At 37.9% G+C, this 24,023-nt stretch overlaps 2 protein-coding genes across 2 annotated transcripts; both read left to right on the top strand.

Moving 5' to 3' along the window:
* The first annotated feature begins 8,857 nt into the window (after positions 1–8,857).
* Positions 8,858–16,464, top strand: LOC127453437 (stathmin-2-like). Its single transcript, XM_051719768.1, has 5 exons — positions 8,858–9,049; positions 11,423–11,518; positions 12,496–12,671; positions 13,594–13,785; positions 14,327–16,464. The coding sequence occupies exons 1-5, from the start codon at positions 9,031–9,033 to the stop codon at positions 14,384–14,386; spliced, it is 543 nt and encodes a 180-aa protein (XP_051575728.1). The 5' UTR covers positions 8,858–9,030; the 3' UTR covers positions 14,387–16,464.
* A 3,932-nt stretch (positions 16,465–20,396) lies between these two features.
* Positions 20,397–21,582, top strand: LOC127453440 (fatty acid-binding protein, adipocyte-like). The gene is made up of 4 exons (XM_051719774.1): positions 20,397–20,544; positions 20,756–20,931; positions 21,046–21,147; positions 21,369–21,582. Exons 1-4 carry the CDS (start codon positions 20,472–20,474, stop codon positions 21,420–21,422), a joined length of 405 nt encoding a protein of 134 aa, XP_051575734.1. The 5' UTR covers positions 20,397–20,471; the 3' UTR covers positions 21,423–21,582.
* Positions 21,583–24,023: the final 2,441 nt, after the last annotated feature.

The raw sequence follows: 24,023 nt of genomic DNA, 5'->3' as shown, positions 1-24,023 counted from the left end.
TATGGTATGGAGAAGGTACAGTGGTGTGAAAAAATGTTTGCCCCCTTCCTGATTTCTTATTTTTTTGCATGTTTGTCACACTTAAATGTTTCAGATCATCAAACAAGTTTAAATATTAGTCAAAGATATCACAAGTAAACACAAAATGCAGTTTTTAAATGAAAGTTGTTATTATTAAGGGAAAACAAAATCCAAACCTACATGGCCCTGTGTGAAAAGGTGTTTGCCCCACCTGTTAAAACATAACTTAACTATGGTTTATCACACCTGAGTTCAATTTCTCTAGCCACACCCAGGCCTGATTACTGCCACAACTGTTCTCAATCAAGAAATCACTCAAATAGGACCTGCCTGACAAAGTGAAGTAGACCAAAAGATCTTCAAAAGCTAGACATCATGCTGAGATCCAAAGAAATTCAGGAACAAATGAGAAAGAAAGTAATTGAGATCTATCAGTCTGGAAAAGGTTATAAAGCCATTTCTAAAGCTTTGGGACTCCAGAGAACCACAGTGAGAGCCATTATCCACAAATGGCGAAATCATGGAACAGTGGTGAACCTTCCCAGGAGTGGCCGGCCGACCAAAATTACCCCAAGAGCGCAGCAACGACTCATCCAAGAGGTCACAAAAGACCCCACAACAACATCCAAAGAACTGCAGGCCTCACTTGCCTCAGTTAAGGTCAGTGTTCATGACTCCACCATATGAAAGAGACTGGGCAAAAATGGACTGCATGGCAGAGTTCCAAGACGAAAACCACTGCTGAGCAAAAAGAACATTAAGGCTCGTCTCATTTTTGCCAGAAAACATCTTGATGATCCCTAAGACTTTTGGGAAAATACTCTGTGGACTGACGAGACAAAAGTTGAACTTTTTGGAAGGTGTGTGTCCCATTACATCTGGCGTAAAAGTAACACCGCATTTCAGAAAACGAACATCATACCTACAGTAAAATATGGTGGTGGTAGTGTGAAGGTCTGGAGCTGTTTTGCTGCTTCGGGACCTGGAGGACTTGCTGTGATAAATGGAACCATGAATTCTGCTGTCTACCAAAAAATCCTGAAGGAGAATGTCCGGCCATCTATTCGTGACCTCAAGCTGAAGCGAACTTGGGTTCTGCAGCAGGACAATGATCCAAAACACACCAGCAAGTCCACCTCTGAATGACTGAAGAAAAACAAAATGAAGACTTTGGAGTGGCCTAGTCAAAGTCCTGACCTGAATCCTATTGAGATGCTGTGGCATGACCTTAAAAAGGCAGTTCATGCTCGAAAACCCTCCAATGTGGCTGAATTACAACAATTCTGCAAAGATGAGTGGGCCAAAATTCCTCCACAGCGCTGTAAAAGACTCATTGCAAGTTATCGCAAATGCTTGATTGCAGTTGTTGCTGCTAAGGGTGGCCCAACCAGTTATTAGGTTTAGGGGGCAATCACTTTTTCACACAGGGCCATGTAGGTTTGGATTTTGTTTTCCCTTAATAATAACAACCTTCATTTAAAAACTGCATTTTGTGTTTACTTGTGTTATCTTTGACTAATATTTAAACTTGTTTGATGATCTGAAACATTTTAGTGTGACAAACATGCAAAAACATAAGAAATCAGGAAGGGGGCAGACACTTTTTCACACCACTGTATATGGCAACAATTTCTTATTTTTCACTTTCTCACCTTTCAGTAAAACATAATTCATAACTCATTGTTGGAAATAAAAGGGCAGTCTTAAAGTGACCAATAATATGGTGTTTTTAAGCCACATGACATTTGATATTTTTTTCAAGACCCCCTTTAGGGGGAGACACTTGCTGATTGCTGCACAGATTGCTCAGACACATTTTAGTCTTTTTCTTCTACTACATCATGATTTTTAAAATTATTATTATTTTGTAGCATCTGACTAGATAATTAGATGTTTTTGATTGTTCAACTTTATGTAACAGTTTTATGTAACATATTTTTCCACCAAAAAAAAAAACTGCATGTCAGAGCACAAACCAAGCCATGAAGTCCAAGGAATTGTCTGTAGACCTCCGAGACAGGATTGTATCGAGGCACAGATCTGGGAAATGGTACAGAAAAATTTCTGCAGCATTGAAGGTCCCAATGAGTGGCCTTCGATGATGGAGGCCACAGTGGCCTCCATCATCCTTAAATGGAAGAAGTTTGGAACCACCAGGACTCTTCCTAGAGCTGGCCTCCTGGCCAAACTGAGCGATCGGGGGAGAAGGGCCTTCGACAGGGAGGTGACCAAGAACCCGATGGTCACTCTGACAGAGCTCCAGCATTTCTCTATGGAGAGAGGAGAACCTTCCAGAAGATCAACCATCTCTGCAGCACTCCACCAATCAGGCCTGTATGGTAGAGTGGCCAGACGGAAGCCACTCCCCGGTAAAAGGCACATGACAGCCTGCCTGAAGTTTGCCAAAAGGCACCTGAAGGACTCTCAGACCATGAGAAACAAAGATTGAACTCTTTGGCTTGAATGGCAAGCATCATGTCTGGAGGAAACCAGGCACCGCTCATCACTTGGCCAATACCATCCCTACAGTGAAGCATGGTGGTGGCAGCATCATGCTGTGGGGATGTTTTTCAGCAGCAGGAACTGGGAGACTAGTCAGGATCGAGGGAAAGATGAATGCAGCAATGTACAGAGACATCCTTGATGAAAACCTGCTCCAGAGCGCTCTGGACCTCAGACTGGGGTGAAGGTTCATCTTCCAACAGGACAACAACCCTAAGCACACAGCCAAGATAACAAAGGAGTGGCTCCGGGACAACTCTGTGAATGTCCTTGAGTGGCCCAGCCAGAGCCCAGACTTGAACCCGAGTGAACATCTCTGGAGAGATCTGAAAATAGCTGTGCACCGACGCTCCCCATCCAACCTGATGGAGCTTGAGAGGTCCTGCAAAGAAGAATGGGAGAAACTGCCCAAAAATAGGTGTGCCAAGCTTGTAACATCATACTCAAAAAGACTTGAGGCTGTAATTGGTGCCAAAGGTGCTTCAACAAAGTATTGAGCAAAGGCTGTGAATACTTATGTACATGTGATTTTGTTTTTTTTTTTCGTTTTTTATTTTTAATAAATTTGAAAAGATTTCAAACAAACTTCTTTCACGTTGTCATTATGGGGTATTGTTTGTAGAATTTTGAGGAAAATAATGAATTTAATCAATTTTGGAACAAGGCTGTAACATAACAAAATATGGAAAAAGTGAAGCGCTGTGAATACTTTCCGGATGCACTGTACCTCCAAAGTTGTGGCAAAATGGCTTAAGGACAACAAAGTCAAGGTATTATAGTGGCCATCACAAAGCCCTGACCTTAATCTGTTAGAAAATTTGTGGGCAACACTGAAAAAGCATGTGCGAGCAAGGAGGCCTACAAAGCTGACTCAGTTACACCAGTTCTGTCTGGAGGAATGGGCCAAAATACTAGCAACTGTTTGTGAGAAGCTTGTGGAAGGCTACCCAAAAAATTTGACCCAAGTAAAAAGATTTAAAGGCAATGCTACTAAATACTAACAAAGTGTATGTAAACTTCTTACCCACTGGGAATGTGATGAAAGAAATAATATATATTCTCTACATCAATGAACGCTCCAGCGCCCAAAATACAGAGTCTGGGGCAAAATGAAACCTGAGTGCCCAATACATCACACACAAAACTCTGAACATTCAATCAAAACTACTGGATCTTAACACACCCCCAAAAGACATGGGCTATGTCTCCATCCTCTGATTGGCATCGCCAGCAGGTGGGTGTGTCTTTAAGACCAAGCCTATACAATCTAGAGGGGGTCCAATAGAATTGATGTAACATTTTGAATTGCATAAGGCGCACCCTTGTGTCTCTAGATGCAGACTTGATGTTTTTTAGAGTCCTAGCCCACTTTCCCTTCTTCAATACCAAGTTTAAATCTTTTTCCCATAATCTTTTGACAGAAGTTAAAGCTCCGTTGCCCAGACTCTGAATTAGCAGGAACACTGATGTCTCATGACCTTTTCCAAAAGTGTCTGCCATTTTAGGGGGGTGTATGCTACTGAGTACAGAGCAGGTGGTGCAGCTGTAAATACCTAAAGAATTGAGATCTGGGAATCCCAATATGTTGAACCAAATTTTCAAAGGATCTCAACACTCCGCTCTCATATAGGTCATGGAATGTAGTAACCCCCCTCACAATCCACTCTGACCAGCAGAAAGGGGACTTATTAATACATAATTTTGGGTTCAGCCATAAGCTTGAGGCAACATTTAAATAAATGTCCGAATTAAACACTCTGGACACTTTTGTCCATACCAAGTGCAAATGCGAGAGAATGGAGTGTAAATTAACTTCTCCAGTTAGTTTGATAAAAAGTCTTTGCAATGGTAAAATAGGGGCAAGAATTCCTGTTCAATACAAAACCAGAGAGGCGCTCTCTCAGGTGGAAGCGACCAATGAGCCAAATGCCTGAGACTGAACGCATAATAATAAAACAAAATCTTGGGTAGGCCTAGCCCACCTTTGTCAATCGGCCTGTGCAGCTTACTGAAATGTAATCTGGGACATTTCCCATTCCAAATGAAGGACTTCACTATGCTATCAAATTGCTTGAAAGAGGGGGACACATATAAGGAGAGACTGTAGCAGATAGTTGAATTTTGGAATACAATGAATGTTAATAACATTAGCCTTCCCAATCATCGATAAATGTAATGAAGCCTACCTGCCCACATCGCTCGAAAACCTTTTTTATTAAAGGGTCAAAATATGAACTCACACTAAATCACACAAATTTGCTGGGAATAAAATGCCCAAATACTCAATGCCCTGTTTGGGCCACTGAAAGGCGCCCAGCTGATGCTGTTAGAGACAAAGCTTCAGATTTAGACCAATTAACTCTGTATCCTGAGAATTTAGGAAAATAATTAATAATTCTGTGGAGGCAAGGCATAGATCTAGAAGGGTCAGAGACGAATAATAAAATATCATCCATGTAAAGCAGAAGCTTATGCGCCACACCTCCCGCCATCACCCCTGGAAAATCCTCCTCCTTTTTTATCGCAGCTGCTAGTGGTTCCAGGGCAAGACAGAACAATAATGGGGAAAGAGGGCAACCCTGCCGGGTGCCCTTATCCAGAGTAAAGTAATCTGAAATTAATCCATTTGTTTGTACCACTGCTTCCGAGTGTCAATAAAGTAACTTAATCCATCCAATAAAAAATGGCTTGTTAATGACACTGGTCAGAGGAGAACGGCCAGACTGGTCAAAGCTGACAGGAAGGTGACAGTAACCCAAATAACCACACGTTACAACAGTGCTATTTCTGAACATAAAACATGTCGAACATTGAGGCGGATGGGCAACAGCACCAGAAGACCCCTCTGGGTACCACTACTGTCAGCTAAGATCAGTAAACTGAGGCTGCAGTGGGCACAGGCTCACCAAAACTGGATGGTAGATGATTGGAAAAATATTGCATGGTCCGACAAATCTTGATTTCTGCTGAGGTACACAGATGGTAGGCCCACTGCAGCCTCAGTTTTCTGTTCTTGGCTGACAGAAGTGGAACCTGATGTGGTCTTCTGCTGTTGTAGCCCATCTGCCTCAAGGTTCGACGTGTTGTGCATTCTGAGGTGCTATTCTGCTCACTGCAATTGTACAGAGGGGTAATCTGGGTTATAGGTTACAGGCAGAAATTAAAATCAGCTAAATCTGTAGTAAAGACTGTAAAGAGATGTACCAATGAAGCAGAGCTGGAACTAAAAGCCTGCTTTGACTGCACTGATTGGAGTGTTTTTGAGGCTGCAGACACCAATCTGGATGAGCTCACAGATGCTGTGACATCATATAACAGTTTCTGTGAGGATATGTGCATTCCTACTAGGACTTATTTAACATACAACAATGACAAACCGTGGTTTACAGCAGAGCTCAGGCAGCTTCATCAGGCAAAAGAGGATGCTTACAGGGCTGGGGATAAAGTCTTGTACAATCAGACCAGGAACACACTGAATAAGGAAATCAGCGTGGCTAAAAGAAGCTATTCTGATAAGCTGAAAAACAAGTTTTCATCTAACATCATTAGTGCATTAGTTCATCATCTAACACTGCATCATTTTTGAGTGGCCTGAAACAAATTTACTAACTACAGGACTCCTACCCCCAACACTATAGTGGACCAACAACTGGCTGACGACCTGAATGTGTTCTACTGTAGATTTGAAAGGCCCAATCTCACACCCCATACCCGCTCTGACCTTCACTTCACACATACATCAACACCTCCCCCCTCCTGCTACTCAACCTGCAGTTAAGATCTGTGAAGACGAGGTGTGCAATGTCTTCCGAAAACGAAAGACAAGGAAAGCACAGGGCCCCGACGGTGTTTCACCCACATGTCTAAAATCCTGTGCTAACCAGCTGGCCCCCATCTTCACACTGATCTTCAACAGATCACTGGAGCAGTGTGAAGTCCCATGCTGCTTAAAATGCTCAATCATCATTCCTGTCACAAAGAAACCCAAAATCACAGGACTTAATGACTACAGACCCATCGCTCTGATGTCTGTGGTCATGAAATCATTTAAGAGACTGGTGTTGGGCCACCTTAAGGACATCACTGGACCCTTTCTAGATCCCCTTCAATTTGCTTATTGAGCAAACAGGTCATGGGATTGCATCATATCCTGCAACATCTGGACAGACCAGGGACATATGCAAGCATCCTTTTTGTGGATTTCAGTTCGGCTTTCAACACCATCATCCCAGCTATTCTCCAGACTAAATTACACCAACTCTTTGTTCCCATGTCTATCTGTCAGTGGATCACCAGCTTTCTGATGGACAGTGAGACAGGGGAAATTCACTTCCAGCACATATACAATCAGCACTGGTGCCCCCCAGGGTTGTGTGCTCTCCCCACTACTCTTCTCCCTGTATATAAATGACTACACCGCCGAGGACCCCTCTGTCAAGCTCCTGATGCGATGAGTCTGTATACAGAAGGGAGGTTGAATGGCTGGCTCACTGGTGTAGTCAAAACAACCTGGAGCTGAACACGCTCAAAACGGTGGAGATGATTGTGGACTTTAGGAGGAACACACCAACATTGACCACCCTCACCATTCTAAACAGCACTGTGGCAGCAGTGGAGTCATTCAGGTTCCTGGACACTACCATCTCACAGGACCTGAAGTGGGAGACCCACATTGACTCCATTGTGAAAAAGGCCCAGCAGAGGTTGTACTTCCTTCGCCAGTTGAGGAAGTTCAACCTGCCACAGGCACTGCTGATTCAGTTCTACTCAGCAGTCATTGAGTCTGTCCTCTGCACTTCAGTAACTGTCTGGTTTGGTGCAGCTATGAAATCGGATATCAGAAGACTACAAAGGACAGTTCGGACTGCTGAGAGGATTATTGATTACCCCTGCCCTCCCTTCAAGAACTGTACACTTCCAGAGTGAGGAAAAAGGCTGGAAAAATCATTCTGGACCCCACTCACCCAGCCCACTACCTTTTTGAAATGTTGCCTTCTGGCAGGCACTACAGAGCACTGAGCACCAGAACCGTCAGGCACAGGAACAGTTTTTTCCCTCAGGCTATCCATCTCATGAACAGTTAAAACTGCCCCATTGAGCAATAATATGCAATACACAGCTTAGTCTATTTATATTTATTCAACATACCACACCTCTTCTGCCATTACACACCCTTGCTTCTGTATATAACAGACCCTTGTATTTGTATATTGTACGTGTGTATATATATATATATATATATTGTCCTATTGTGTATTTCTATCTATACAATTTTCTATTCACTTTTATTTTTATTCTATTTTTTTATTAGTATCTCTGTCTTGTTGCTGTATTGTTTGTGCACTGGAAGCTTCTGTCACCAAGACAAATTCCTTGTATGTGTAAGCATACTTGGCAATAAAGCTCATTCTGATTCTGAGTTACCGTAGCCTTTCTGTCAGCTCAGACCAGTCTGGCCATTCTCCGTTGACCTCTCTCTTCAACAAAGTGTTTCTGTCTGCAGAACTGCCACTCACTGGATGTTTTTTGTTTTTGGCACCATTCTGAGTAAACTCTAGAGACTGCTGTGTGTGAAAATCCCAGGAGATCAGCAGTTACAGAAATACTCAAACCAGCCTGTCTGGCATCAACAATCATGCAATGGTCGAAATCCCTGAGATCACATTTTCCCCCATTCTGATGGTTGAAGTGAACGTTAACTGAAGCTCCTGATCTGCATTATCTGCATGATTTTATGCATTACACTGCTGCAATACGATTGGCCCGTTAGATAATAGCATAAATAAATACAGTAGGTGCACAGGTGTACCTAGTGGTCACTGAGTGATAATGTAAATATATATTTAAAAATGTATTTAGAGCTACTTTATGTCAGGAAATCAAATGAAAAAAAAAATCGTTATAATGCGAAACCACACTAATAAATAAAGTGGTTTCTTGATCTAAACTGTAATTTCCTGTTACATGTCATATGAAATTCGTATCAACAGTGTAATTACTGTGTATGCACATCAGCCTACTAAGAAAATTCAGTTCTTTTGTCATAATAAAATATGCTTTTTGAATAGTTACTATAGGCTGTCTCAAAACCTAGTGAATTTCCTAACATTGCCTTCGCGACAAAGATGTTCGACACTCCACATACATGACATAGTCAGTTAACTACTATGTTTAGTTGCATTTTAGGAACGCCTGCATTGATACAGTATGCCTTTAGTTTCTGAGCGCAGAGACGCAATGATCTTGTAGAGCCTAAAATATTGTGCTTTGTGATAGTTACAGCTTGGTTAGATGCAGGCCAATTTTTCCCCCCTCTTTGCACACGTCAGTAAAGTGGTGCCGGTTGCGCGGAGAGGATCATAACTCTTGCCGCTCCCATTCCTCACATCCCTCTGCTCTCCTCATTGTGCTCTGCTGACTCAGTGCCTTAAACATCAGCCGCTCTCAACGCCACTGGCACAAACCACGACCATTGTGGATATTAATACGCATTCGAGAAAGGATACCATGGCCAAAACAGCTATCGGTGAGTATTGCGCATTTCTTGATTACATGACTTTAATTCATTGGTGCATTTGGAAATATGGAGGTTGAGTCTAACCAAAAGAACGGACCGATTGTTATACCATGTCAAAACCGAGCGATGCAATAATATTTACGAAAAACATTTTTCACTATTTGTTAAATATGTTTTTGCTTGGCTTGGGTTTCCATATAGTGGACTATATGCATATCCTACTAGATAGAGTCCGCAACAAAATAGTCGGAGGCATCATACAAAGATGCGTATCGTATTTTTATGGTCTTTAATAATACACACTAAGTTTAAGTCGTGAAATATCAATTAAAAATAATAGTATACGTTTTTTATTTATTTATTTATTTTTTTTTTAAGTGATATTTTTTGTTGGAAGACTGGCGATGGCGCACCTGCTCCTACTGCCTCATATCATAATGCAGAAAGACCGCACCCAAGAAACCGGCATCTTAACACAGCCCAGACAATATAGCCAGAAAGCCCCTACAAATATCTCCTTATGGAGCATTTACCCGAGTAACTCAAATTTAACAAGCTATTATTGTTTTCACTCATTAGGACATTTAGATCAAGCTTTTCTTTTTCTTTTTTTTATTTATTTATTTTTTATTATTATTATTATTACATATGCTTTCGTGCAGCGTCCGTGTTTCAAAGAAATGAAGTGTGAGTGCTGGCATAGGCTGGCATCAGATCTTATCAAGGTGACAGATTCGCTTATACCCATTTACCTCCATTTGAATGATTAATTAGCCTCTTTATTTACTCAAAAACCGACTAATATGGCTGATCTGAGAAATAGCAAATACTGTAGGCTGAGCTCAATTCTCTTTCATTTGGAAGCAAATCATTACATACAGACCTGTTTAAATATAACAACATCAATAAAACACTGATGTAGCTCTCATTTCAGTGATTAACCTAGGGAAATGTGTTAATAAAGGCTATATAATAGTTTCTGATATTTTGTTCTTATTCCCACAGTACAACCAACCTGTATTTTCTTGTGGAGTCTGCCAGATCCATACGTTTCTGACCAGCTGGCATGCTGGCACTACAATTTCACTGTTTCACCATTTCATTTATTTATTTATTTTTCAACACAGGGATTCGGGTAGCCTGTAAAATTACAGATGCTGTAAAGTCACCTTTCAGAATCTATCATGGGCCTGTTCTATCAGGATTTATTGATCTCAGTCTAGGGCTCCGTGCAGCAGGCCTGGTTGTTGATATTGAAGAGAATGGCTAGAGATTTGCAGGGGGCCGAGTGGATGCAGACTGGGAGGCTGGCCAGCCCTGCAGCAATGGAATGCTGCACATGGTGGCCTTTGCAGCACCAGACAAATAAGTATTGACAGCATGTGGACAGTGGCGGATATTTGCATACAGGGTTCCTGTCTCAGTGTGCGTGTCTTGGCAGGAAATTGCTCCTGCATGTGAATCTGAGACCAGTTTGGAGGTAGTAAAATATGAAAGTATGGGACTGGCGACTATTGTCTTCACATTCCTTTTTTTTTTTTTTTCAATGTGGGACAAACTTGTTTAGTGTCTGCTAGTTTGAATTGCTTCTGTCTTTAATTTTTTAGCTAATGGGCTGTTCAGGATGTGCTTGTAATCTGTAAAAGAGGGGTAGGAAATGAGCAGTGTCATTAGTGTCCCTTCTGCATTTTTCATGAGACTGCAAGCTCCATTTGTTTGAATGCACAATGGATGCCATTTGTGCCACTGTTTGATGGTCATTTACAGGTTTCCAGGTATTTTCTCTGTTGTATTCTTGCTGGTTTATTACATTTCAATTTATTATCACTAATCAGAAACTATATATGGTGTTGGGAAATTAAAATTTCTCAAATCGTTTGTTTGTCCACTGAAATACTAACATTAGAATCAGAGTGTCTTTTATTTGCCAGTATACGTGTAAGGTACAAGAATTGACATTTTTCACATATATCTTGGCTGTATACTATACTATAATATAATATAATATACATGATACAGTACATTATAAAAATAAATTAACTGTTTAAATTCAGTTTTTGACATAAGATATTTTAAATATTTAAATTTCCCCTGCTGTAATTAAAAGCATATCCTATTGGAATTAGCTAATTGAGTTAAAGTAGCAGAGCCAATCATTAGACTATATGCATCACTCAGTTGAAGTATCAGACAGCCATTCACAAAGATGATGTTTGGATCCTGTTGTATAAAGTGAAGTGCATGGTATACTATATCTGCCAATTGAATCCTCTTGAGTTGTAGAGACCTGGTAATATACTCTAGCTTGGAAACTTCGTCAAATTTGTGCTTTAGTAGACATGTTTTTACGACTAACAAGAGGCCAATTTTCTCTTGTTCCAGCATACAAGGAAAAGATGAAGGAGCTGTCCATGCTCTCGCTCATTTGCTCCTGTTTCAGCCCACAGATACGCAACAACACTGTCTGTGAATTTGAAGGTAATTAAGAGAACAATAATTTATTTTTCTTCAAAAAATATGTTTGCCTTTATGCAAAGTCCCTTATACTATAGATAAAATAATTTTGCAAGCATTTGTAACTTATATTTTACCACTATTGATGATTTATCTGGATACTTTCATGATGATGATGATGATGATAATAATAATAATAATAATAATAATAATAATATGAGAATCTTAATTAATGCAGCTCTTCATTGACAACATAAATTAAATGAACCATGGATTAAAGGAATATTTCAGGTTCAATACAATTTAAGCTCAATCGACAGCATAATGTTGAATGTCACAAAAATGTATATAGACTCATCTGTCCTTTTCTTTAAAAAAAGCAAAAATCTGTGTTCCAGTGAGGCACTTGCAATGGAAGTGAATGGGGCCAATCCGTAAACATTAACATACTATTTCAAAAGTGTAGCCACAAGACGCAAACAATGCATGTGTTAACATGATTTTAGTGTGATAAAATTGCTTACTAACTTTTTCTGTGTAAAGTTAGAGCCAAATTTACAACTTTGTTGCATGACAACGTAACACTGTAACCCTGTAATCCCGCAAAATCTACGATTTAAACAATATTTCTAGCATTTACAGTGAGATGCGCCTGCATCGCTGGAGTCATTATTGGAGTCATTAAGTCATTAATGGAGTAATTATTTTGTGCTGTATATTTACCTTGCTGTTAAAAGTGGAAATATGAATGCATTTAAATAAAAATTTATGCTATTAAACTTTGGGAAAATACTGAGTGTCACTGCACCCATGCTAGTTTTTTATGCTCTTCGCAGATGATGAGTTGTCCCATAATTGTATCAAATGCCATTTGTTTCTGTCTTTAATGCAGTCAGTGGTGCCTATTTTCGATAAAAACACAGAATGCCTTCAGTCACTACTACACCACTAGAGTGCTATGTATACAGTATGGCTATTTGACGTCTGTGATTGTCTTGTAGATATGGAAGTAAAGCCCATAAACAAAAGGGCCTCAGGCCAGGCTTTTGAGGTGATCCTGAAACCACCCTCACCAGTGTCAGATGTGACCCACAGCATCACCTCCCCTCCAAAGAAGAGGGATGTCTCGCTGGAGGACATCCAGAAGAAGTTGGAGGCTGCTGAGGATCGCCGGAGGGTGGGTGGAACTTTTCAGTTGACCTAACTTAATGTATTAACTTACTAATCTGTTATTTATGTGTATTAACATAGGCTTTTTGTGAGGTACAAATGCACAGTATGCCACTTTGGATAAAGAAAGAGTCTTGATTATTATTGGGAATATTTGACTCAGAACAAAGCCAACTACATTTAAAGGAATAGTTCACCCCAAAAGGAAAATTCTCTTATCATTTACTCACCTTCATGCCATCCCAGATGTGTATGACTTTGTTTCTCCTGCAGAACACAAATTAAGATTTTTAAAAGAATATCTCAGCTCTATAGGTCCTCACAATGCAAGTGAATGGTTAAGGTCAAAATATCACATGAAGGCAGCAGAAAAGTAATCCATTCGACTCCAGTGGTTTAATCAATGTCTTCTGATGCTATCCAATCGGTTTTGGTTGAGAACAAACCAAAATATAACTCCTTTTTCACTCTACATCTTGCCATTGCAGTCTCTAGGCATGATCACGATTTCAAGCTCGATTACACTTCCTAGTGCTCGACGCATGTGTAGAGTTCTATATGGTCCTAGGAAGTGTAATAAAGATTGAAATCATGATCACCAAGGAGACTGATGTGATTGGAATGCTTCAGAAGACATGGATTTAACCACTGGAGTCATATGGATTACTTTTATGCTGCCTTTATGTGATATTTCGACCTTAACCATTCACTTGCATTGTGAGGACCTAAAGAGCTGATATATTCTTTTAAAGATCTTCATTTGTGTTCTGCAGAAGAAAGAAAGGCATACACATCTGGGATGGCATGAGGGTGAGTAAAGGATGAGAGAATTTTCATTTTTGAGTGAACAATCCCTTTCAAATGTAACCTTCATGAAATGTATTGTCTGTTTGTTTGATGCTTATCTATATAATGACTTTCCACAACAGTCCCAGGAAGCTCAGGTGCTCAAAGCTCTGGCTGAGAAACGTGAACACGAGAGGGATGTGCTCCTCAAAGCCATGGAGGAAAACAGCAACTTCAGCAAGATGGCAGAGGAGAAGCTCATTCAGAAAATGGAGCAGATCAAGGAAAACCGTGAGGCCCACCTTGCATCCATGATGGAACGTCTGCATGAGAAGGTGAGTAAAACAAGCAGAGACTTAAAGGTAGAATCAAGAAATTCTGTTTCCTCAGTCATGTCAGCTATAAAATACTGAAGACTGGTGATAGACCAATATATTTGGCAATTTTTAGATCATCGGTATTGGTTTGGCCAATAAAAAGAACTGAGTTCTCATTTTTTGTTTTCAAAAATATATGTGTGTGAATTTTAAGTAAATATTGTTTAAAATAAATTCTTATTTCTGTAATTGTGTGGAAGTCTCCTTTGGCATCATATTATTATTGTATAATATATTGGCATTATATGTGCTATCAGCTTCTCTGCTCTCTAGATACCAGCAATGGAATCGGCCATTGAAAACCCCATTTTGGTCAACCACTAGTAAAGACAGTCACACATGAGACAATATTTTCTACGCTGATCTGTGCATGCCAATGTTCACTGCTGATAAAAAAAAAAAACTGCCTTTATGGTGTTTATAGAAGAACTTTCTGGTGTTGAATGAATAACCAATATTATGGTGTTTGTCATACTAAGCATGTTTTTGATCCCATCAGGAGCGACATGCTGCAATCGTCCGCAGGAACAAGGAGCTGAGGGAAGAGCTAATAGCGTGAAGTTATCCTCCTCACACCCTTCATCAACCAACTTGTCATCCTATCTTGCTCACACACTCTCACACACAAACACTGGAAAAAAACAGTCAAAAACGACTAGTATCACACTCATACTGTTTGAAAGATCTTGCTTGATTTCATAGACTAATGGGAAGACACAAGTATTATTTTGTAAATACCTTTTTTATCTCTATCTATCTGTCTATCTATCTATCTATCTATCTATCTATCTGATCAGATTGAATGATAACAAATCAGATGTATCAAATCTATGCGATAAAGCGTTAAGTTAATTATTTGATTATTATCATATCATTATTATAGTTTGTTCAGGCACTTCTGGTTTGATCATGTGAAAGGTGTTGATGATGTGAGTAAGCTGCTTGCTTACGTTTGCGGTGTTAAATTATGTAAAGTTTGGTGTAATTGTGAAGAATACAACAAGCTTCAGTGCTCAGGCCCAAGGTATAGGCTTACCTTTTAAAATCAAACATGCCAACATACCAAGACTCATGAATATACAGTGCACTTAAGTTTATATACAGCATGATCAAGACATAGATACATTTTCCTGAACAAATAGCTTGACAGATGAGTACAGAAAGAAATAAAACATTTTAAAGGAATAGTTCACCCAAAAATGAAAATTCTCTCATTATTTACTCACCCTCATGCCATCCCAGATATGCATGACTTTCTTTCATCTGCACAACACAAATTAAGATTTTTAGAAGAATATTTAAGTTCTGTAGGTCCAAACGATGCAAGTGAATGGCAACCAAAACTTTAAAACTCCAAAAAGCACATAAAGGCAGCATAAGTAATCCATAAGGTAATCCAGTGGTTAAATCAATGTCTTCTGATGCGATATGATAGATGTGTGTGAGAAACAGATCAATATTTAAGTCCTTTTTTACTATCAATCTCCACCTTTGACCAGCCTCGACCAGTAGGTGGCGAAATGCACAAATAATGCAGCTTGGCAAAAAACAAAAGAAGAAGTGAAAGTGGAGAAAAAAGGACTCCAGTATTGATCTGTTTCTCACCCACACCTATCATATCACTTCTGAAGACAGGAATTTAAACACTGGAGTTGTATGGATTTGTTTTTTTTGCTTTTCTGCCTTTATGTGCTTTTCGAAGCTTCATAGTTCTGGCCACAAATTCATAGGCATTGTATGAGATGAGAGCTGAGATATTCTTCTAAAAATCTTCATTTGTGTTCTACACAAGAAAGAAAGTCATACACATCTGGGATGGCATGAGGGTGAGTAAATGATGAGAGAATTTTCATTTTTGGGTGAACTAATCCTTTAATAGTAACTCATTGGTAAACTACATTTCGTATGTATTTTAGTTTCTTTGTTTTAATATCCTCTGTAAAATGAAATATCTCTCTCTTGAAATGTTATGAACGTCTGCATGTCAGCTTCTTCAAATCTACTCTTTCGTTGTCTGACTTTGGGAAACACAGCACCCTTTTTGGATTTTCTGACTAGATAGCTTGACTTAGCCTGTGTTATGATTATTATGAAAAATAGCCAGCCAGTTCCTTCACAGATTTTCTTTTTGTTACCTTGGCTCACATCCTTACATTGATTCGAGCCTTCGGCACTCAATGCTGATGTTTGTCATCTCTCTCTGGCAGGAGTAGACATGTTCATTAGTACAGCGTTGTAATTAAGGGAGTTGTTTCACCCTGAATGTTTTGTCATCTGTCTGGCTTGATAAATTTGGTATCTTTACCAGCTGAATGTGTCCTCATATACTCCCAAGTACAGCCTTTGACGTGTGACTATTTTCTATTTTATTTGTTTTGGTGTAAAGTGTATGTGTGAGTGTGTCTGTGTCTGTCCATGTCCATGCTAGGTTGACTGAGCATTTGTGTCCTTTCTCTTTGAAAGTGAAGTGATAGGAAGAAGCAGAATATGCACTGAATGATTATGATTTTGTTTTTAAATCACTGTCTCTATAAATATGCTTGAAGCGTCTTCGGCTGCCAAATTGTCCCCCCTCCCCTTCATTTCTCTGTGTGCAAACTTTGGTGAAAATAAAGGTTTGGGGTTCTGTGAACATGGCATGCTGTTATTTGCCTTTTTTTTTTTATATTATGCCTACATATGGCATTGCTGCACCAGGAGATGACAGCAAACCTCTGATGACTGAGTAAAATTGCCTGCTATGAACAGAAAAGCCCTTACCTTAAAAACAGAATGAGCTTGAGTTCATTGGGTTCATTACCAAAGAGAGAGTGTTAGCAATGACAAAACATTGATTATTGATTAGGAAAATACAGCATGCAAAGTGACGGAGTCTATATTTAAGTCATATAAGTCTATATGAATTAAAACTAAGCGCATAAGCGACCAGTTTAGATGCATACAGTGTTAACAATTGATTATCTTTTTTTCATACCACACACACACAAGTAAACATATTTTCCTTTTCTTGACATTACACCTTGCAGCTTGAAGTGAAGACGCTATTTATAAGAGATTTAATAATTATACAATATTATATTCACAAGTGCAGAATGTTCTGTTGAATGCAAAACTAAATAGGCAACAATATGCTTTCCATGAATTGTCACATACAGTACAAACATATCTTCATTATTTCTTTATATTTATTTCTACTATATCTTTTGTAAACAAAATTGATTTGGATTATTCAAGGGGGCAATTACGGTACAAAAGTGTGAGTTAATCACAGGCCTATCAGGATGCTTTCTATGACATTTTTCAGCTTGTGCAATCAAAAGTTTGAGTACAATCTTTAAAATAATTCCTGTGACTGTGTCAGAACATGGTGAAACAGTCATGCCGAATGGTAAAAACTTTACCACAAGAGGCCAGAAAGATATCATTCTGAAAGGCTTGTACATGTGAAAATGAGAAATGAATCCTTGATTTTGAAACTCTCTTAGCATGTGCGAAAAAACTTGGCACAGCCCGCAGTCCATCAGAGAGGAAAGCTGTGAAAAATGCATTAGTTTGGAAACCAAACATAAAATGGTAGTGGATGGGAATCAGGGACAGTGTAACTCTGAAAACTGTTGTTAAGGTTGGTGGTTGGTAACCTGACACAATTTGACCCCTTCAAACTCCCTAATCATTGTTGATGAAGGTATATGGGTATTTGTTAAACCCTCTCTAAATGAATCTCCAAGATGTGATCACATTTTTCATGTAATAGTCACCGTGAAGATGGTGTCTAGTCTCCCTCTGCCCTCCCACTGAGCTCCACGTGTGTCTCTGCCATGATACAATGGCTGTACAAAAATCCCTTGGCACAGTGGGACAATATTATCCTAAGAGCCAAGATCTCTTACTCTGGCCTCAGAGCTCTGAGTAAGCAATCAGACAAAAGAAGTTATAAAAGGGAGCACAGATCAAACTAATCCCAAACCACCAATTGAAATCTCTTGCAAATTCACTTCTCAGCAAACTAAAAGACCATAAAATGAATACCATAAAACTTATGACATTCTCAAAGGTTTAAGAAAGATTGGGACTATATTCTTAGCTCTCCAGTATTCTTTCCTGGCACCCAGTGGTTTCAAATTAGTAACCTAAATGTGTATATATTTGATTTTAATGTTTGATTAATGAGTCATTATTAATATATTAATAATCTAGATTACTAGATTATTATCTAGTAATAATCTATTAGTAATTATTAATGACTATATTTAATAGTGTAATTAATAAAGTAATAATATATTTTATATTAGCCAATCACACTGCCTTCTCAAAATGAGCATCTGAATTTAAGCCTATGGATATTGAAATGAATCAATGTATCGTTTTCTAGAAATGAGAGAGTAAGTTAACAACATGGAAGGTTACTGGACTACATGGCTTTTTAATATAAATCTTTTGTTCATTATATCTATCCCAGAGTTTTTTTGTTTGTTTTTTTGCCTGACAATCTATGGAATCAAATGAACTAATGACTGCCATAATTGCAGTATTTTATTCTATTGTTTATTGATAGTTTCAATTTTATTAGGGAAACTAATGTGTGGACTTTGTGTCATCCGGTCTACACAGCATGCAACTCTACCAGTGAGAGCGGTGTCCTCTTCCCAAATTCCAGCCTGTTGGAAAATATGCAGTAGGCACTAATTGATTTAACTTTGCTGGCAGTAGAACAATCAATAAAATATCCAGTCCAGTCTGATGTAAAAGCCTTTTATTGCTCAACACATTTCCCCTCTTTTCCTCTCTTCAGATTCCTTTGACAATTCCCTTCCTTCTCTTTCATTTAAAGTATTCTGTGCTCCATTATTATGGTTTATTCCATATTCTCAATTGTCAATAATTCCAATGAGAATTTATCAATTCCAATGAGAATTTCTGCATGCTGTTTTCAAGTGCCACACCACTGTTTGTGAGGGGAGCAAATTAATTAGTCATTTAAAACAACTTGGAGCATATGCATATGGACTCACACTCAATCACTGACTACCCTTATTTGCTTCAAATGCAAACACCTTTTTTTTTTTTTTTTTGTAAAGGACTGTTGACAATCCAAAGGACAGCCACGTTTGTTCATAATTTATTACTAAATTGACTCATCTGGTAGGTCAGAGATTGGACATCAACACTTACATGAATAAATAGGGGAAGCAATTTCTCTGTCTAATTAATCTCTAAATTGCCAAAGCCCCTGTGCTCCAAACATACCATGTATAATTTCAGTTCACCAAGGCAAATTGTCTCAGTCAAAATGCAAACTGAAACATGAGCCTTTACATTTCCTAATGAGAAGTCCACTGCTGTAAAGTGCATCTGTATACTATATAATTACACAACTGAGCATGCTAATTAAATGTGGAAAGAGAAATTAATATTCTAATGATTTCAGTGGTCATTATATAAACAGTAGCCTCATTTTGTCTTGGAGAGAAATGGGAAGAGCCATGGAATTGTGTAAGAACAGGAACACACATCCTTTATTAGGGGAACATGTGGTCAAAAAGCACTAATAAAGAACATATAATAGAAATGAGAAAATTATAAAGAAGGGGCATCAGTGTTTAATGTGTATTTGAGTGTGTTAGGTTTTGAGACAGATATTTCAAGTCATAGAGATTTCATACAAATTCAGGATGAAAGTAGCAAGGCAAAGACAAATGCCTCTCAACAATAACATTACCTCCAATAAAAAATAAATAAATAAATAAATAAATAAAATAATATATATAAATAATAAGACTGACTCCATCCAGTGGCAATAGGCAATAGGAACATGTTTGGCAATTGTGGATGAATTATTGGAAGAAATATTGACAGCAAATACCTAGGTAAAGTAACATTTACTTCAACTTAAAATGTAATCTATGAGTGTATGTTCTGAAAATGCACAGTTGTTTCATTATTTTGTTTACATAAAGTTTGAATGTTGAAAGGAAAACATTAAATCAAACAGCCTTACACATATTTATTGACCACTGCAGTAACTATAGCCTACAATTACTAATGTACTACTAATAATACAATTCCAAGACACAACGCAATTTCACTGGTGAATTGAAAGAGAGTGATTAAACCGTGATTTGAATTGACTTTAATAATTGCATTATTTAGATGTGACACAAACTAAACCTACATGGTTTTGTCTGACAATGTTCACGCAAACAAATTCTTTAACAAGCTTCATTTTTTGCTGTTGGTTTTTTAGCTCAAATAATAATATATATATATATATATATATATATATATATATATATATATATATATATATATATATATATAAAGCTATATGAAATTCCTTTATCTATTATAGAAGTATTTGTTATAATACTTCTATAATAGAATAGAATATATTCTATAATATATTCTATAATAGTCTATCAGATCCTCCCCTTTCAAAATCTGTTAACCAATCAAATTCCTTAATATCATATCCAGCATCCATGATTGGCCGGTGAGTGGGGACTCTTATCTCTAGACTCTTTAAATCCCCCTCTGCTCTGTTCTGCAACTTTACAACACTTGAGATAAAGAGTAAAACTTCTTGTGTTGGAATAATCAGATTCTTCCTTTGCTTTTTATTAAAAACTGAACATACTGAATTAACTATGGTTGAGCCATACATTGGTAAATGGAAAATGACTTCAAGTGACAGTTTTGATGAATACATGAAAGCTGTAGGTAAGTCAGAAGTAGACTATATAAGATTAGGTGTGAATTCATATTTTGTTATGTTAAAAAAAAATCATTTTAAATTGACTTTTGGAATCCAAATTTTGTCTAGTTATATACAGTCGTGCACCTGTTGCAATGACAGTGACTGGATAGTGCTGCTTTATCTGTTTCAAAAATTGCTAAATTGTATGTCAAGCAAACTTGTATATATACACAGGTGCTGGTTTTGCCTCTCGGCAAATGGCAAACCTGGCAAAACCCAGTCTGTCGATTGCAGTGGATGACCAGGGCTTGATCTCTATGAAAGCTGTCACTACTTTCAAGACACTGGAAATTAAATTCAAATTAGATGAAGAATTTGATGAGACAACAGCAGATGACAGGAAAGTGAGGGTAAGGCCATACTTCTTTGATTATAAATGAAACATTAATTTTAAATTAATTAATTGTTCATTATTTCTTAAGCAATAATTATGTTTTCCTTCATTCCATTATTATCCATTTCAGACTACCATGAGCCTTGTAGATGGTAAACTTATTCAAAAGCAGACTTGGGAGGGGAAGACCACAATAATCGAAAGAGAGATTCAAGAGTCAAAAATGATAGTGGTATGTGTAAAAATGGCCTTTTGTTAACACTCTGACTGATCTGGTAAAACAGCAAGCTACTGAATATGGAAACTTTTTACATATTTCAAAATGACTTTTATTATTTCATTTTATTAGGAAACTATGACTTGTTGAGTGTTCATTAGGCTTTTAAGTGTTACTGCCTTTGTTAAGAGTGCTGCTAATCTTTATTTCTTGCTCTCTCGCATTCACCTCTACAGAAATGCACCATGGATGATGTGGTCGCCATCAGAATGTACGAGAAAGATGCTTAACCTCTGTGCTTTAAAACAGATTAAAGAGCTCATTGGATTTGAATATGGTTGAATTTAACTGCTCTTAATTCGCTGTGAAATATTAATAGTTTTCTTGCAATAAAATACTTTTTTAGCTTTATAAAAGCAACAATAATATGATACAATAAAAAAACTAAAAATGGGCCTCGGATGTATTTTTTCTTTTGCCAATATGAGAATCGAATATGTGTAGGAAAAACTGAGGCACTGGAAAATAACTGAATTAAAAATTTTAACATTAAATTACTATTTCAGTAAATTAACACAATTACTAAATAAATACTAATAAATAAATACTGTTTAAAACTAGAGTAGAAGTTTAGAAACAGAATCTGTCAAAAAGTTAATCACCAAGATCACTAGGGCTGGAGTCAAACAAATTCAAGACATTTCTTTAAAGGGATGCTCACCCTCATGTTGTTGTGAACCCATATGACATTTTTCTTCTGTGGGACACTAAAGGAGATGTTAGGCAGACTATTAGCCACAGTCACCATTCACTTTCATTGTAAGGAAAAAATATGCAATGAAATTGAATGGTGACTCAAACTAACATATGCCTTTCTATCTCCTTTTGTGGTTCATAGAAGGAAATCCACATGAGTTTGGAACAACAAGAGGCTGTGTAAATGGCTACTTTGTGGCGAACTATTCCTTTAATAGTCTTTTCTCAGTTTTCTCAAAGGCAATCAATGCACTCCTGGATCTTACATTGATTACAGTCTACAATCAGTATTATTTAGAATTGCCATTACCAGATTATCAGTATGCAGCATGTTAGTTGGTGAATGCTGCACAAAAAGCCAGGTTTCTTCAGATGTGAGGAAAAAATAAACAATGTATGATTATGTTCACTGCAGTGTTGTAAGCTAAACAAATTGCCAATTCCTTTTCTTTCAAAGTGAAAAGATTTCCCATTAATCTGTGATCTACAGCTAAATCTAAAACTAAAACAGCTTAAATTCTTCTCAAATGATTTGCAAGCAGCCATGGCAAGACGCTTGCCATCCAATAGCAATCATAAAAAGATAACGCCTGACCACCATTCACCTCCCAACACCCTTGAACATGTGATGTTTTAATCCTCAGCAGTCCTCAGTCCTGAATAGTCCAGTTCACAATGGGCTCCTAAAACTAATAACCTCAATATCCCAGGATTAGCTCTCCTTTAGCAGTTGGAGTGGAGCTGAAGTGGCTGACCATGAGCTTTTTGCAAAATTCTTCTAAAATAGACATTACCCTGGCACCGTAATCTTGGTGATTATAATACAATTTATATTAAAACATATGGTATCATAAGGGAGGTTTGGTTTGTTTGCAAAAATTAAAATGTAATCACAGGAGGAAACTTCATCAGGACTCAAGTTACAGTATATTTTTGTACTACAACATTCTTTAAAGGAATGGTTCGCCCAAAAATGAAAATTGTCTCATCATTTACTTACCCTCATGGCATCCCGGATGTGTACGACTTTTTTTCTTTCGCAGAACATAAACAAAGATTTTTAGATATTTCAGCTCTGCAGGTCCTCACAATGCAAGTGAATGGATACCAAAATTTTGAAGCTCCAAAAGTATATAAAGGCAGCATAAAAGTAATCCATAAGATTCCAGTGGTTAAATCCATGTCTTCAGAAGCGATTTGATAAGTGTGGGTGAGAAACAGATCAATATATAAGTCCTTTTTTACTATCAATCTCCACTTTCATATTTTCTTTTGTTTTAGCTGATTTGCATTCTTCATGCATATGGCCACCTACTGGACAGGGAAGAGAATTAATAGTCTTTATCTGTGTTCAGCAAAAGAAAGAAAGTCATACACATCTGGGATGGCATGAAGGTGAGTAAATGATGAGAGAATTTTCATTTTTGTGTGAACTCTTCCTTTAATAAAAAGCAGCAGGTAGCATGTGAAAATGGAAAAGTAATTGTCAGGTGCTTATTGGAGTCATCGGGTCAAAAACCCACATAGGCCAATGATGGTCACTTTTGGTTGCAGGGAGCATCAAACCTCAAAATTGTAACATGTAACATTTTATAACAGCAGCAACAGCAAAAAAACAACAAGAAAAGCAACAATAAGAATAGGCCTCAGCCAGAATTATATCAAATGTTGTAAACTTTAAAGTCATGAGACAGATTAGAGTCTGAGAGGGTGAAGCCATGAATTGTCCCATTATTTTCTAGACTCTACTTATGAGGAACACCATTTAAGAATGTCCTTGAATTTTTCCCAACAGAAAAACTGGGAAAATTGCATCACACAAAGCAGGAAGTTGGGGGCGAACTCCTCAATGAAGAATTCCAATTAGTCTATAATCCAGGGCTGTAACCACCAAAGACACTGAGGGGGACAACTGGTCAATCAATATGGGGTTTCAATAACCGACTGAAATATTTGGTTCCCCCAAATTTGGATGCATCTGTGCTATAATTGATTAATTTTAAGTGTTATCCACTGCTGTTAGTGGAATATTTGTACTAATATAATACCAAAAGCTTATCCTGAATTCATCAGAAGCACATGTTTGCAAGTTTACTGTAACAAAATGAATGTTATAGCAGCAACAAACAGTGATA

This window comes from Myxocyprinus asiaticus, chromosome 15 (genome assembly GCF_019703515.2).
Source record: "Myxocyprinus asiaticus isolate MX2 ecotype Aquarium Trade chromosome 15, UBuf_Myxa_2, whole genome shotgun sequence".
NCBI classification, from domain to species: domain Eukaryota; kingdom Metazoa; phylum Chordata; class Actinopteri; order Cypriniformes; family Catostomidae; genus Myxocyprinus; species Myxocyprinus asiaticus.
The sequence above is the reverse complement of the archived record's forward strand: the minus strand, read 5'-3'. Positions and strand labels throughout refer to the sequence as shown.